At 48.9% G+C, this 13,530-nt stretch overlaps 6 protein-coding genes and 1 non-coding gene across 7 annotated transcripts; 4 read left to right on the top strand and 3 right to left on the bottom strand.

Annotated features, from left to right (window-relative positions):
• Window positions 1–651: 651 nt before the first annotated feature.
• On the bottom strand, window positions 652–723 carry BJX67DRAFT_t43. Its single transcript has one exon. It is a non-coding gene; the product is annotated as a tRNA-Ala (tRNA).
• A 2,255-nt stretch (window positions 724–2,978) lies between these two features.
• BJX67DRAFT_370902 (aldo/keto reductase family protein) lies at window positions 2,979–4,104 on the top strand (the record flags this gene model as incomplete). Its single annotated transcript, XM_071030989.1, has 3 exons — window positions 2,979–3,114; window positions 3,149–3,514; window positions 3,587–4,104. 3 exons carry the CDS (start codon window positions 2,979–2,981, stop codon window positions 4,102–4,104), a joined length of 1,020 nt encoding a protein of 339 aa, XP_070888284.1.
• A 516-nt stretch (window positions 4,105–4,620) lies between these two features.
• BJX67DRAFT_25259 (DMT family transporter) lies at window positions 4,621–6,331 on the top strand. The gene is made up of 3 exons (XM_071026255.1): window positions 4,621–5,093; window positions 5,159–5,901; window positions 6,041–6,331. Exons 1-3 carry the CDS (start codon window positions 4,774–4,776, stop codon window positions 6,298–6,300), a joined length of 1,323 nt encoding a protein of 440 aa, XP_070888283.1. The 5' UTR covers window positions 4,621–4,773; the 3' UTR covers window positions 6,301–6,331.
• Window positions 6,210–6,818, top strand: BJX67DRAFT_25206 (uncharacterized protein). The gene has a single exon (XM_071026246.1). The coding sequence runs from the start codon at window positions 6,411–6,413 to the stop codon at window positions 6,732–6,734; it is 324 nt and encodes a 107-aa protein (XP_070888282.1). The 5' UTR covers window positions 6,210–6,410; the 3' UTR covers window positions 6,735–6,818.
• Window positions 6,819–6,903: 85 nt separating this feature from the next.
• On the bottom strand, window positions 6,904–8,512 carry BJX67DRAFT_370901 (actin-related protein 2; the record flags this gene model as incomplete). The annotated part of the gene is made up of 7 exons (XM_071030988.1): window positions 6,904–6,990; window positions 7,050–7,127; window positions 7,199–7,764; window positions 7,823–8,048; window positions 8,158–8,301; window positions 8,376–8,422; window positions 8,494–8,512. The coding sequence occupies 7 exons, from the start codon at window positions 8,510–8,512 to the stop codon at window positions 6,904–6,906; spliced, it is 1,167 nt and encodes a 388-aa protein (XP_070888281.1).
• Window positions 8,513–9,778: 1,266 nt separating this feature from the next.
• BJX67DRAFT_379323 (uncharacterized protein) lies at window positions 9,779–10,697 on the top strand (the record flags this gene model as incomplete). The annotated part of the gene is made up of 3 exons (XM_071032542.1): window positions 9,779–9,800; window positions 9,864–10,194; window positions 10,262–10,697. 3 exons carry the CDS (start codon window positions 9,779–9,781, stop codon window positions 10,695–10,697), a joined length of 789 nt encoding a protein of 262 aa, XP_070888280.1.
• A 211-nt stretch (window positions 10,698–10,908) lies between these two features.
• On the bottom strand, window positions 10,909–13,289 carry BJX67DRAFT_25085 (bZIP transcription factor). The gene is made up of 2 exons (XM_071026243.1): window positions 12,299–13,289; window positions 10,909–12,211 (listed from the first exon to the last, which is right to left on the bottom strand). Exons 1-2 carry the CDS (start codon window positions 12,846–12,848, stop codon window positions 11,121–11,123), a joined length of 1,641 nt encoding a protein of 546 aa, XP_070888279.1. The 5' UTR covers window positions 12,849–13,289; the 3' UTR covers window positions 10,909–11,120.
• Between the last annotated feature and the right edge of the window lie 241 nt (window positions 13,290–13,530).

Below are 13,530 nucleotides of genomic sequence, written 5' to 3'. Positions count from 1 at the left end.
AGAATACGGGGGTCTGCATTTGTAAATGGTACCATGAGTGCAGGGATCGACTTCAAGCGTCAGCATTGTCGATGGCCTTACCGTAACATGTATGAGGGGTCTGGCAGTGCAAAGGATAAGACAGTTGGGAATGCGTATAGATTCTTTCCCTTTGGTATCAGTATTCACGGTTCGAGTTCCTGCTGGTGATGAAACATTAGGTTGTTGGATCATTTATCAAGCTACAGAAGATATCAGATTCAGGGGGATAGGATACGTGTTGTTGGCGCACCCCCCCTTGACCATGAAATTCCCTCTCCCCCCCTCATATCAGTTCTCTTGTTTCCTATGGTATGTATTATCATGAGTCCGTGATATATCATATGGCTTCGCCTTTGACTGTTCTGGTGGTGTGTAAATTTATCTTCAAGCTAATCCTGCCACTTCGTCATTCATACCCCAGTAGTTAGAGACAACCCCAATCCTTCCCCGTGGCTCTACCAAAGGAACGCCAAGAGCAAGTCTCCAGAAAATCAAACACTGGTGACATGTCTAGTAAACAGGTAGCAGGCTAAAGGCCCAAAACACAAGGGCAATCTCTGGACGGGGAGCTGGCAATGGCTGGGCGCCTGCATAGTTGTGACAAAAGGGAGGGGAGAAGGAAAAAAAAAATGGACGTTCTGGGAATCGAACCCAGGACCTCTCCATTGCGGGTGGAATGTTATACCCCTAAACCAAACGCCCAATAATGCTTAAATCCTTCTTTTGTGTGCTATATATGTTAATACTAACATCCATCAACCATCCATGAAGAGACATGAGGGTTATATAGTAATATTGCCAACAGTACGGGTGTGTTATGTTTGTACTTATCTAGCGTAAGCCTAGTCTTTACAAACTACGCTCGTCCGGCCAGCAAGTGGCGCATTGCAAACAAATATATGAGTTCGTATTTTCGATGTCTTTTCCAAGGCCTCTCTGACTCGATATACCGCGCATTTGACTAATATCGCAAAGGCCTATTCATGGCCATCACCTCCTGATTATATAAGGTGCTAATCGCAATGGCATCAGCAAGTACAGGTGTCTTGGGTTAGGAGTCAGATTGCATAGAAAATAGAATCTCCGTGCACTCAGATGTCTTTCCATCTAAAGTAAGACACCGTCGATATTATTTTGACTTTCTCACTCTCCTCAATGGACAGGATGTAGTATCTAATACATTACTTTGGGACAATTCCCCTTTCTTTTCCCGCCATAAATCCTTTCAGCCCATTCACAATCTCGAGGTACGCAGTCCTCGGGGCACAGGCTGACACACATGATCAGGCACCGACCAGACAGGCTGATCAGGATCAATATCTGCCCCGGCGTCAACAAGCTCTTGGATAATATCGGGACAACCTATCCCCATCGTGATCTGAACAACGCCCCCACATGCCAATTTATCAGGGATTTTTAAATCACTGGTACCATTTTCTCTTATTAAGCCGCCTAGATCATTATATGTAATATTAGTATTGGCGCCATGTTCAAGCAGCAACGCGATCAAATCCAGATTACCTAGTCTTGCGGCGCGGACAGTCGGAGGTGCTAGACACTGTACTTTAGACATTCAGGACAGATTCAAGTCATATTCCTCGAAGAAGGGAGCAGGGGGAAGAGGCCAGTCAGATTCTTCAAAGTCGCAGCACACCTTGTTTGCAAGCAAGATTATAACAAGTGTAGTATCTTGCTGCTTGACTGCACACGCAAGGGCTTTAGTGCGTGATACATAATCAGCTGCACTCTTCATGAGAGTTTTAAACAGACATTAGGATCTTTGTGTCACAGAACTCACACAGGCAAAATGCAATCTCTTTCATTTGATGGTTCAGGACTAAAGACGCTTGGCTTGTAGAGGGTATCATGGCTAGAGAAATCAAGAAGGATATTCTCCAACTTTAAAAAACTAATAATATTCTCTTCATGTAAGTATTCCAGTATGTAGATAAGCTCTGCAGTGTAATATCTAGCCCTGGTGATGGCAAACTGTCACTCATTCTGCATATAGTGGAAAACATGACCTCTGCGACCGAGTAGTGATAGGAGTTCCAAATAGCCGTCAGAGAAGATGAAAGTAAAAATGAGCAGGGCAATAAAGGGAAAGGGTACTTGATACCAGAGCGGAAGGTGAGGCTAGATGCCATGTTAATACTAGAGTTGATTCAAACACCATGTATAGGGCGAGGTGTATCAATTGACCTCCATGCTGTCTTCTACCCAGGTCTTTCTTTCCAACATAGACAAGGTCACAGTTATTAGCGCTCTTGCTTTTTCTATAGACACCCCAACCTTTCCATGTCTTTAAAGAAGGAATCTCCTTCTGCATATAGCAGATCTCCAGTTGCATACCCCCTGTGCCATTTTGGATACCTACCTTCCTTACCACTGAACTAATCAGGAATGGATTCACCTTTGGCTATTTTAAGGTATATTGCACCAGGCTTAGACTGCTCCCATGATGACGATATCATCGTAGTGCCAAAGTCGCAACCACTAACAAACAGCGACAAGGTTAACTGCTCCCATGATAGAGACAGAGAGAGATCAAATTTAAAAGGCTGCCACCAGGCTACCCAGGAAACAGCACCCTTGGAAGGGATGCTGTCTATTGCTTCTGAGGAAAGCTGGAGCTCTTCATATTCTGCGATCATGTCTGGGCGGCATCGCTCGCGCCAGCTCCTGGAAGTTGGGTGGGGCCACAGTAAAACGGAGTTTGTTTCCATCCCCCCGCTCAGCTATTCCCAAAGCCCGTTCTGCCGTATGCCCAACTTTTGAATGCTGCTTTTCACAGGAAGGAAATTTTCCTCGATTTTCTCCATGCAACTATCTGTTAACAAACTCACTTAGTTTGAGTTACTATTGAGTCTTTCATCACCATCAGGCTCGGTCGCTATCTAATAAGCAGGCTGCCACTCCTGCATACCCCGCAGTTGCAACTTACCCGCAGTGCAAGAATGCCTCTCGTTCCTCAGAATCCTCTCCCGAGAACGATCCTTGGGTTGATGACCTTCGGGCCGGACGTATCAAAAGGAGCTCGGATAACTTCTCTCGGCGAGTTCAACAAGTGCTTGGACTACTTTCAACAACAAGGTTTTAACGAAGTCGATACCGCGCGGATCTATAGTCGGTGGATCGCAAGAAGCTTTCACAACGCAAGCAAAATGGAAGGAACGGGGCTTGACTCTGGCAACAAAATGGTACCCTAAGACACCCGGCGATCATAGGCGTGAAGTTATCCGCGAAAATTTTGAGCTGTCCCTCAGTGAGCTGGAGACGAGCCAGGTGGATATCTTCTACCTACACGCTCCTGACCGGTCTATCCCATTTGCCGAGACACTGGAGGCTGTTAATGAACTGCACAAAGAGGGAAAGTTTATACAGTTGGGCCTGAGCAATTTTGCAGCTTTTGAAGTTGCAGAGATAGTTACAATCTGCAATGAGAGAGGCTGGGTACGACCAACAATATACCAGGCAATGTACAACGCCATCAGTGAGTCGATCCCGATTATTCCGGTTATTTTTGCCCAGATTGAAAGCACCATATTGACTTGCAGTTCCAAAGCTCGTTCGATTGAGACGGAATTAATTCCTGTGTGCAAGCGCTATGGAATCGACATCGTCATCTACAATCCACTTGCTGGCGGCATTTTCTCAGGCAAATATAAGACGAAAGAGATTCCTGCCGAGGGAAGGTTCAGTGATAATGCAAATAACGGCAGCCTATACCGAAAACGGTATTTCCGAGATGCCACCTTCGATGCCTTGGCCATCATTGAGCCTGTTGTCCAGAGGTACGGGCTAACTTTGCCCGAAACTGCCCTCCGATGGGTCCACCATCATTCCGCACTCAATATTAAGGACAATGGTCGGGATGGAATCATCATCGGTGTGAGTAGCTTTTCTCAGCTGGAAAGCAACCTGAGAGACGTTCAGAAGGGACCCCTTCCAAAGGAAGTGGTTGACGCGCTGGACGACGCCTGGCTACTCGCCAAAGCCACCGCTCCCGATTACTGGCACCTCGAGCTCAAGTATACCTACGACACCCAAGAGGCGCTGTTCAACCCGAAGTCAAAGGTGTAGAAGGACAGAAGGAGCTGGAATTGGACGCGAAGCAAGGCGCGCGTGCGCAAAGAGATAAACTAGAATTCAGGACAAGCATAACCTTATGTCCAACCACCATGAAGTGTCCGTTCCCAACGAGCAGGGGCTTAGGGAGGCTGAGTTCCTGCCAAGTCCTGGGGTTGATCACGTGATTAAGGCCACGCAGCGTAGTCACCCGGCTAAACCTGGAACGGAAGGATAGACCAGATTTAGTAATGACTGTCACAAGTCCAGGCAGGCACAGGGATCCCCCCATCTTTCATTTCCCCAGAACTTCCACGTTGCTGCGCCGTCCTTCCAAGATCTCGCTGATCGACCTTCAGAATTCTCTCTCTCACTAAATCCGATTACGGCTCGACTATAACTGTTGATTCAATGGAGATATACGCGACTTAATTTGTCGTTCACCTTTATCTCTCATTGATCCCGAGAGTCCATATTCCAACGTCTTTTCGACTCTTCAATGTGATCTTTTGAAGAACGAATACCGATCTCTATAACCGTCACTCCCTTTGTTCTCAATGCCATATTGGCCGAAATATCTGGCCTGTTTAATACAAGGTGGCTTCAGCCAGTGGAAAATCGTTTGATGGTTACGAGGGGAGGAACTCAAAGCTGCCTCTCGACTCCCATCATTCAGATGACGAGATGTCTGCGACTCGCGCGAGCATGCACCAACAATCAGATGACCGTTTCCACCAACCGCTCCTTGAAGATGAACCATCAGGCCGGATATCCGGGGGTGGCTTTGAGTATGGCGACGCTGAGGGCAGGCCTATGCTTCACCATTCGAGACGGTCCACCATGCGGAGTAAAAGTCCGGATGCTCTCGCGAAGCAGGAAACTCGCCAGAGATATTTTATAGCTTCCGGGTTTTTGTTGTTAAGCCTGGCGAGTTTTGTCGTTCAGACCGAAACGGCTGTGTACATTCAGCATGATTTGGGTTGGGACAAGCCGTACTGCATGCTGTAAGTTTCGGGAAGGGGATCTCTGTTGTCTAGCTTTAGGTTTGCTGACTTATTTGGATGATTAGGTATCTTACACACGGCTCCTGGTCCCTCCTCTGGCCGGCACAACTCCTAATACTTCGACTACGGAAACGGAGACTCTCCTGGGAGGCATTTTGGCGCCGCCATGTTCATCTGCTTTGGACGACCGGCCAAATGGTAGAATCGCAGGATTTACACCTCATATCACATGCTACCCACCGCTCGCCAGTTCTTTACCTGCTCAAGATGACGGCTTTCGTGACAAGTGCGCTTACAATTGCCGGCGGCTCATGGTACGTTGCGGTCAACATGACAACGGCCAGTGATTTAACGGCAATCTACAATTGCTCTGCATTTTTCGCCTACGCATTCTCTATCCCACTTCTCAAGGACAAACTGCGGGCTGACAAGGTCTTTTCGGTTGCCGTGGCTATAATCGGAGTCCTGATTGTTGCATATGGGGGTAAGGACGATGAGAGCGCCACCGATGGAGAAGCGAAACGGGGAGGGCACGCTAGACTGCTGGGGAATATCGTTATTGGGATTGGCAGTGTGTTATATGGCTTGTATGAGGTGCTGTATAAGAGGTTTGCTTGTCCCCCAGAGGGGACCAGCGCCGGCCGGAGTATGATATTCGCAAACACCTTTGGTAGCCTCATCGGATCCTTTACCCTGCTTGTCCTCTGGATTCCCCTCCCAATTCTTCACATTCTCGGTCTGGAGGAATTTCGGTGGCCCACAGGAGAAGCTGCATGGATGCTTATGATATCAGTCCTTGCCAATGCTAGTAAGTTTTCCCCAGCCACATTAGGCCCGACCCATGAAGGCCGAATTTTTATACCCAACCCGCTTCTTTTTCGCCGGCTCTCCTCAACGCAATCAACCAAAAGCTGACCGCGCGCCTTTTCTGTGCTCTTTCGCAATAGCCTTTTCCGGATCCTTCCTGGTCCTTATCTCGCTTACCTCTCCTGTCCTCTCATCCGTGGCCGCACTACTAACTATCTTCCTTGTCGCCATCGTTGACTGGTTCCGAACTGGTCAGCCTCTCTCCCTGGCATCCATAATCGGCGGCATCTTAATCACGCTCGCATTCTTCCTTCTCAGCTGGAGTACTTATCGGGAGATGAACGAAGAACGGAAAAAAAGCATCGAGGAAGACGATGTCGAATCCGATAGCGACGAATAGATTCGCCCAAACATATACCTTGGATTTGACCGATATTACATTTTTTTTACACAACCATATACTCACCTACCATCTCTTCTCGTCATTTGCCTATCTTGCATATCCTCTTTATGTTTACTTTGGGCGATTCCTGCCATCGGCATACCCGGATCAATTTTGTGGATATACTTGCGAGGCGTTTGGAAAGTGTACTCGGTTGGAGTTCTTTCCATGGTCATGACGGATGCCTTGCAATTACGACTTGTACCATGCTACTCCTGTATTTTCATTTCAGAGCACAAACTTGGGAATCCTTGGAAATAGAGCATCACCATGAGACATACCCACCCCCAACAATTAACATGTTTAACAAAATAGATATATGGATTAAATCTCACGTCTCTACCATAAGTAGCTACAGGACCCGCCAACACTATATAAGGGCACGGGGATAAAAATGCGATATGTATATTGACAAGAAAGGAAGGGATTTTGAGATCCGAGTTCAGAGGAGCGGCCCGACGAAGTATTCATTCACTATGGACGACAACGTGAAGACAAAGACGACAAGAGAGGAGTGCGCTATCCGGTTCGTGGGTTGAACATAAACTGGCTGAAGTGTCTCTATCTGGGGCCAAGTTTGGCAAGAGCACGAGCGCCTTGCTCCTGCCATTCTTGCTTGGTAACCCACATGTTGTCCTTGTCTGCGATCTGTCATGTGAAGTTATTGGTAAGTCTCTGATGGACTCTGGGGTTGGGGATTAACGTACCAGGTTGGCAAGGACCGCGCCTCCGAGAAAGACCATATGGCGTCGTCGTGGAGGGTCTTCAATGCGCACCTTAAATTTCTATCGCAGAGATTAGTACTGCTCGCCTTTACGTGCACCTTTATCTGTGGAGGAATGTTGCGGGGGCGTACGTTTAGTCTTTCAGGGTCGTTTTTCAGGACCCTTGTCAACCACAGTTGCTTCAATTCCTTCTCTAGTCGCGTTGGCAGACCGGGATACATGCTGCTTCCTCCGCTGAGTACGATAGCCTTGTACAAACTCGAGCGTACATCCACGTCAGTCCCTTGAATAGTGTTAAAAAGTAATTCGGCCACGCCAGGCTGGTCAACGTCCACTAAGTGCGGTTGGAAGAGACATTCGGGAGCTTCGAATCGCTCGCTACCGACTCGGATCACGCGGCCGTCAGGAAGCGTGTAGGATTCGACCAACACTGTCGTGTCTTCTGAGAGTTTTCTGTCTAACTCCAAGTCGCAAGAGACATAGCAGAGTTTCTCCTTGATCTGGCGCACCGTCTCGAAATCGGCTGTACGGTTGAGGGCATAACCGCGGCGAAGCAGGAGGGCAATTAAGTTCCGAGTAACATCACGGCCTGCAACGTCTAGTCGGCGGATGTGGTGATTGAGAACGGTAGATTCGTAAACGGGGATGATGTGGGTGACACCGTCACCGGAGTCAACGACAACTCCGCTACTGAGACCTGAGAAACAGGGAAGTAAGCCCACAGTGCTAGAAGTTCGATGAGATCTATCGCCTACCTTGAGCATACAGCGCAAGGACCGCTTGAATAGCGACATAAACTCCTCCGAAGTTGTACTGCTCCAGCATAACCTCCGCCATCTGCTCGCGGTTTTTCAGCGGGTTCATGGGAGGTTCGGTAAGCAGGATCTTGCGGCCGGTGGTATCGATTTTCATCTTATCGTAGAAAGTATAGTTCCATAGGTGTTGCATGTCGTCCCATCTCTTCACAATACCATTCTCCATCTAGTTGTACCAAGGTAGATTAACAAGATGTCAACTTTGGAAACCCGGAGAGTGGGGTGTTGAGGTGGAGGGTGGGTGCAGCGCACAAACAGTAGGGAGGTAGGCATACAGGGTAGGTGATTTGGAGCATCGATCTAGCTGCAGCGGCTTCATCTCCGCACATGATATCCTTGACGACAATGTCACCAGCCTGCTCCTCCGTTCGCAAGATAGGACGCCCCACTATCGACGGGAACTGGTGCTCTGGGAAGTTCTGTTGGAGGAGGCTAGGGTCAGTATGAAGCTTTGATATGCGATATTTGGCGCCTTAAAGGCCTGGGTACCTACCTGCGCCGCATATCCGACCTTAAGGAAACCGGTTCCTCCGTCGAGCACTGACAGCTCGTTAGTGACACTGGCGTGGGGACAGGAATACATCGCAACAGATATAGGTAAGCTAGCTTACCAATGGGCATGTCCGCCATGGTGAATAAAGGTCAATGGAAAATTGAGATAACTTAATCTATTCCTGAGTGAAAGCCGAATAAGATCATGGACATAGGGTCCAGCCGTGGGGAGAGCTGGTTATGAGGGGAAGCGAGCAGGAGTTCCCAGTCGGCCGTGCTGCGGTCAAGTTGCGTTGCTGACTGACGACTATTGCTGCCTTAGTGCCTGAGGAACCAACTCGCCAAACAACACTTGATTGGGAGATCTATGAAGGAGTGAATAGATAGGCAGAGAAATTAGTCCATTTCATAATATTTCCACGAGGATACAGCATGGGAAGCCTTACCCTGTTCTTTCACTGTTCTTAACTGAGATTGGGGGTACCTGTTATCAATTGTCAACCTGTAAATGATTGTTGGTGATAGATTAATTCGTGGTCTAACTATAGAAGAATTAGCTTGCACTATTGCTATACAAACTTTCTAATATTACTTCTTTACTTCTTTTCTTTATTTTGCCTTGCCTATCCAATTACTCCTTACTAATATAGTTAATATCGTCAATATAAAGATCTAGTACTGGTACACGCGCTCAAGGATCTCTGAAGCGAAGCCACGAAGAATATGGAGAGACAGACTTGTAATGGCCACAGGGAGCATATCTATTTCGCGATTCTCACAAGCTCACCTTGATCGGTATGCCTTCCGCTTGGTGAGCCGCGCCTGCTGCCACGCCGCAACGCCAGTTGTCTTCCACACTCTCACCATAAATCTCGGCTATGACACACAGTTGGAAGAGACAATGTCAGGCTTAACAACCTCGGCATTTGACATCATCATCGACGATATGCACGCAAGTATAAATATTGCTAGATAGACCCCAGCAACTCAGATTATTCTTTTTTTTATCCTACTAATTGCTTATCTGTATGATTAGGCGTCCTACCACCATGGCTCATATTAATAAACTGTAGCCTGTCTGGGAGCTCCAAATTTCTCTCCCTACGCGTTCAAGAACAATTGAGCACAAAGAGCGAGATATATATATAGCACGATGGCCCGAGTTGGGTGGGTAAGTCGCGATATTTCCCTCTGCTATAACGCCCAAATGCCCCATGCTAATAGTAGATAAACCGTATGGCCTCGGGTCCATGGGCCTCGCAATGGCTACCAACCTCCAAGGGCACCTAGCAACAAAGAATACCCTCAGCAGCCTCTTCTATTCCAACCGAATCATGGCCCGCGGTGATCCCTTAAGGTACTCGGCACCACGCCCGAGACTGACTTTCCGAAACTTGTCTCGCAATGCGGGATTATTTTTACCATGGTATCTCTCTACCCTCTCAAAATGAGCGACGCATTATGACCCAGATGTACTAAGGCAAACCAGGTTTCCAGCGACTCCGTTCTCCAAAATCTCATAGCCAGCGTCGCAGACTCCGACCAATCCCTCCAGGGCAAGATCTTCTCGACTGCTCAACCGTGAACCCCGAGACGGTAGGATCAACAGTTGCAAAGCTTAAAGAGAAGCAGGCAGATTTCCTAGCTGCCCCAGCGTTCGGTAGGAACCCGATTGCCGTTGACGACAAGCTAGTCTTCGTGATTACGGGACCAAAGCGGGCGCCTGATGTTGTGAAGCCACTGAATCAGGGTGTCATGGGTCGGAAGGTGATTGAGTGTGGAGAGGACGCGAGGAAGCCCGGGCTTCTGAAGATCGCGGGGTCAGTATCACCATATCTGTTTCTTCATAGAACTCTACCTGGCTGATGAAAACTTTCTATTAAATAGGAACATCGTTACCGTCAACCTTATGGAAGCTGCCTGTGAAGCAAACCGGCTTCGGAGCAAGTGCTATGGAAGAGCTCATCGGAGAAGCATTTGCCTGTCGCCGGGGGTTACTCGAAACGGTACAGCACCCTTCCATCACTCCATAAAGAGGCAAATGCAAGTAACTCTTTACAACAGTATAGCTACTGGCGCCTACGCACAACCCCTGGACACCCGTCCTGGCTCTCGTGTCTCATTAGCCATCAAGGACGACAGCCACGCATTCGCCATTGCAAAGGAAAGAAAAACCGAGCTTCCTGGCCTGCAGGTGGCAGCTGAGAAAGGGATTGCTGCCCGGGAGTATGCTGGAGGATGTCTAGATACTAGTTCGATTTATGGAATCCTTCGACAAAGGGCCGGACTATGGTTTTGGAAGGAGAAAAGCTGGAAGGGGTAAAATAGATACACATAGATGTAATTTAGGAAGCCGTGAAGGTACTTGAACTCACTGAGAGCGACCACAGCCCTGGGTCTCATATTGCCAGGGTTGCGTATAGAGGAAGAGCCAAGATTGCGGCACGTGTCTTGGATTATTAGAGGATACGAATATAAGATTTGGTGAAGCCATAAGAAAAGAAGTTGTTCTAACTCGAGGTTTTCGGTCAATGCCGCATCCAGTGCATTTATAAAGTCCGTGAGTATGAAAATACAGCTTCAACGCCAAAGATAGACAGGAGCCGTCGCTTTTGTCCAGTGTGTGTTAATGCCAACCGAACTAGACCCCACTCCGCATAGCAAAAGAGTGGGCTGGGTATAATGAACCGTTACTACCACTGGATTTCGTAAATTGTACAAATGCAAAGAAGGATAAAAATGCTGCTCATTGTGTAGGTTTGATCTTGGTCGTTTCAACTAACTGCGGATATGCCTCAGCGAATGCTGGTCCGAGAGTCCAATTCTTGATATCAGAGAAATGTCTCTCAAAGACAGGGTTGATAATTAATTCATCAGCGTCGCCTGTTGATAAGAGGCAGTCTGTGGCTTCATATGGCCAGTTGACAGACAGGGTGCTGGTAAATGGGATGAACCAGTTCTCAAATGGATAATCGTGGTAAGACATTACGAGACGGTCGCGCATCCGTGGCCAGGGTAGATAATCAATCCATGCAGGATGTGGCGTGAGCAGTTGTGATGGTCGAGGAGTCAGCCAGTCAGGCAGCCGGTGGTAGTTCTCGGCCGTAGGGTATATCTGCCATCGCATCAGGACAAACATGCAGTACAGAACTGCAACTTGTTCGGGCAGGGAGGAGATGTCAGGGAACGTGCGTAGAATGTCGGTGAAAACTTTGGAAAGAGGGTGTGAAAAGACACTCTTTTCTGGGTTCAGCAAGGAGGAGACGCTTGGGTATGCTGGTCCAACCAATTTTTGTTTCGGTACTCCTTTAGCAGCCTCGCGTTGCCGATTATGAAGGAAGTCGAGCAGGATAGCATCCAGGGTACAGGTTGGAGCAATGTTACGGACCGGGGTCATGTAAGCTGGGAGTGGCTGATCCATCATACTGCCAAGGGATGGAAGTGTGTTGTAATTTGGTGGAAGGCTTGCTTGAGGTCTGCCTACCTCTGGTGGCCGGCGAAAACCGTCCATCCTTGGCACGTGCTGTGGGGGATCCAACAGAAAGTTGAAGGCCATCCGCTCATCCCCCCCAAAATCAAGACCGTGCAGCAAATTGTGGCGTTGATAATCAAACGCCACTCGCAGCGATGAATGATTACCGGTGCTATCCCGCCGGGAGCCTAGTGTTGGTGCTGAGTGCGTTGATGAAGGGGTCTCCACACTCGCTATAGATTCGGTATAGGAGTGATCAACCGTCGTAGATCTTTGGGCATTAGGAGCGAAATGATGGTTTTCTAAGGAGGGAGAAGCGGAAGGTATAAGAGAAGCTACCGGTCGAGTCGCAGCAGGCGTTGTTGCTGGGGGGTCAAGGAAGGTCAGTGACGAAGACCGAGAAGTGGAAGGAGACCCAATTGAGGCCCAAACTCAAAGTAGCTAAGACTCACTCAATGCATCCTGCTTTTCGAGCAGCGGTTGTATAATATCCACGATAGCCCTCAACCCTTGTCGTAGCTCCCTGTTTTCGGATATTATAGCTTCATTGTGTTTCAGCGCACTCTGGAGGTCCAGAAAAGGCTTTTGCGACGAGAGATCGCGAACTCGCTGTTCCAAGGTCTCGATATGCGCCTTCGTCCTCTCGCGAATCGCTCGCTGGGCTTGGCGGTCGTTTGCTCGTTTCTTTGCAAGCTGGTCCGGGGTAAGGTTAGCGACGCCGCGAGCGGAAGTACTGTTCAGCTTGCGTTTCCGGCCCGCGGCAGTTGTTGCTGGACTCGGGCTGTCGCTCGGGTTAACATCGGTAGGCAGGGAAGAGGGGGCATCGACTGATGCGGAGTGTACCCCAAGCCGCGTGGGAGAGCCCTCCAGCTTCACGGAATCGGAGTCATTTGTAGCTGTCGCATTTATGATCGGGGGTCGTTGGGTCCCTGGGAGCGATGGCGATGAGAGTTCGAGAGCCGAGGGCGCCACATCGGAAAGGGGAGGCAGGCGGGTGGCCATTGCCTACTCGCGGCAGGTTATCGGATCGTAATGGCCATTCAATTCGTAGCACGAGGGTGAAGGGTCTTCTGGGAGGTTGACTCGGAAGGTTTACGAGTGGGATCTCCTTGATCACCGGAAGAGGTGAAGCGGCATTTCCCAGCCTGTCCGATGACTGCACGCTCAATAATACAATCGGGGCGCCCTGGATGCCGAATACGGAGGTAATATAAAGGATAAGAGCGGATAGAGAGAGGGAAAAGACGGGCTTGGAGAGGAGGACGCAAGCTTGGGGAAAGGATGACGATACGATTTGGTTGCTGCGTCCGACCCTGGCGATTTTTTGGTCGATTCCGAGACTGGGTTTGGAATTCAGTGCGAACTCGAACCCAATGCAGGCTGTCAGAAGAGAGACAGGAGTCTGAGGCCCGGGAGGTTCGTGGTTAGGCCTCTCGGTTTGTTTTTTAAATCATTTACTTTTCCCGCTGAAGCTGCGCAGCGATGGCCGCCGGTCTGCGCAATCCCGAACCCAAGATGAGATTCCCCAAAGCTGTGCGGTAAATGCACGGAAAGAATTGTTAGATGCGCAGTATCATGTCAGTTGTATCAGTTGTATGTGGATGTATGTTGATCACACAATGCATGGTGCCCAACACCTCTCAAGGACAATACCTATTGTCTTGTGCACTGCTAGGTAGCATGC

The sequence above is a fragment of the Aspergillus lucknowensis genome, assembly GCF_044049455.1.
Source record: "Aspergillus lucknowensis strain CBS 449.75 chromosome Unknown BJX67scaffold_10, whole genome shotgun sequence".
Classification (NCBI taxonomy): domain Eukaryota; kingdom Fungi; phylum Ascomycota; class Eurotiomycetes; order Eurotiales; family Aspergillaceae; genus Aspergillus; species Aspergillus lucknowensis.
Note: the sequence above shows the minus strand (reverse complement) of the source record. Positions and strands in the feature narration are given on the sequence as shown.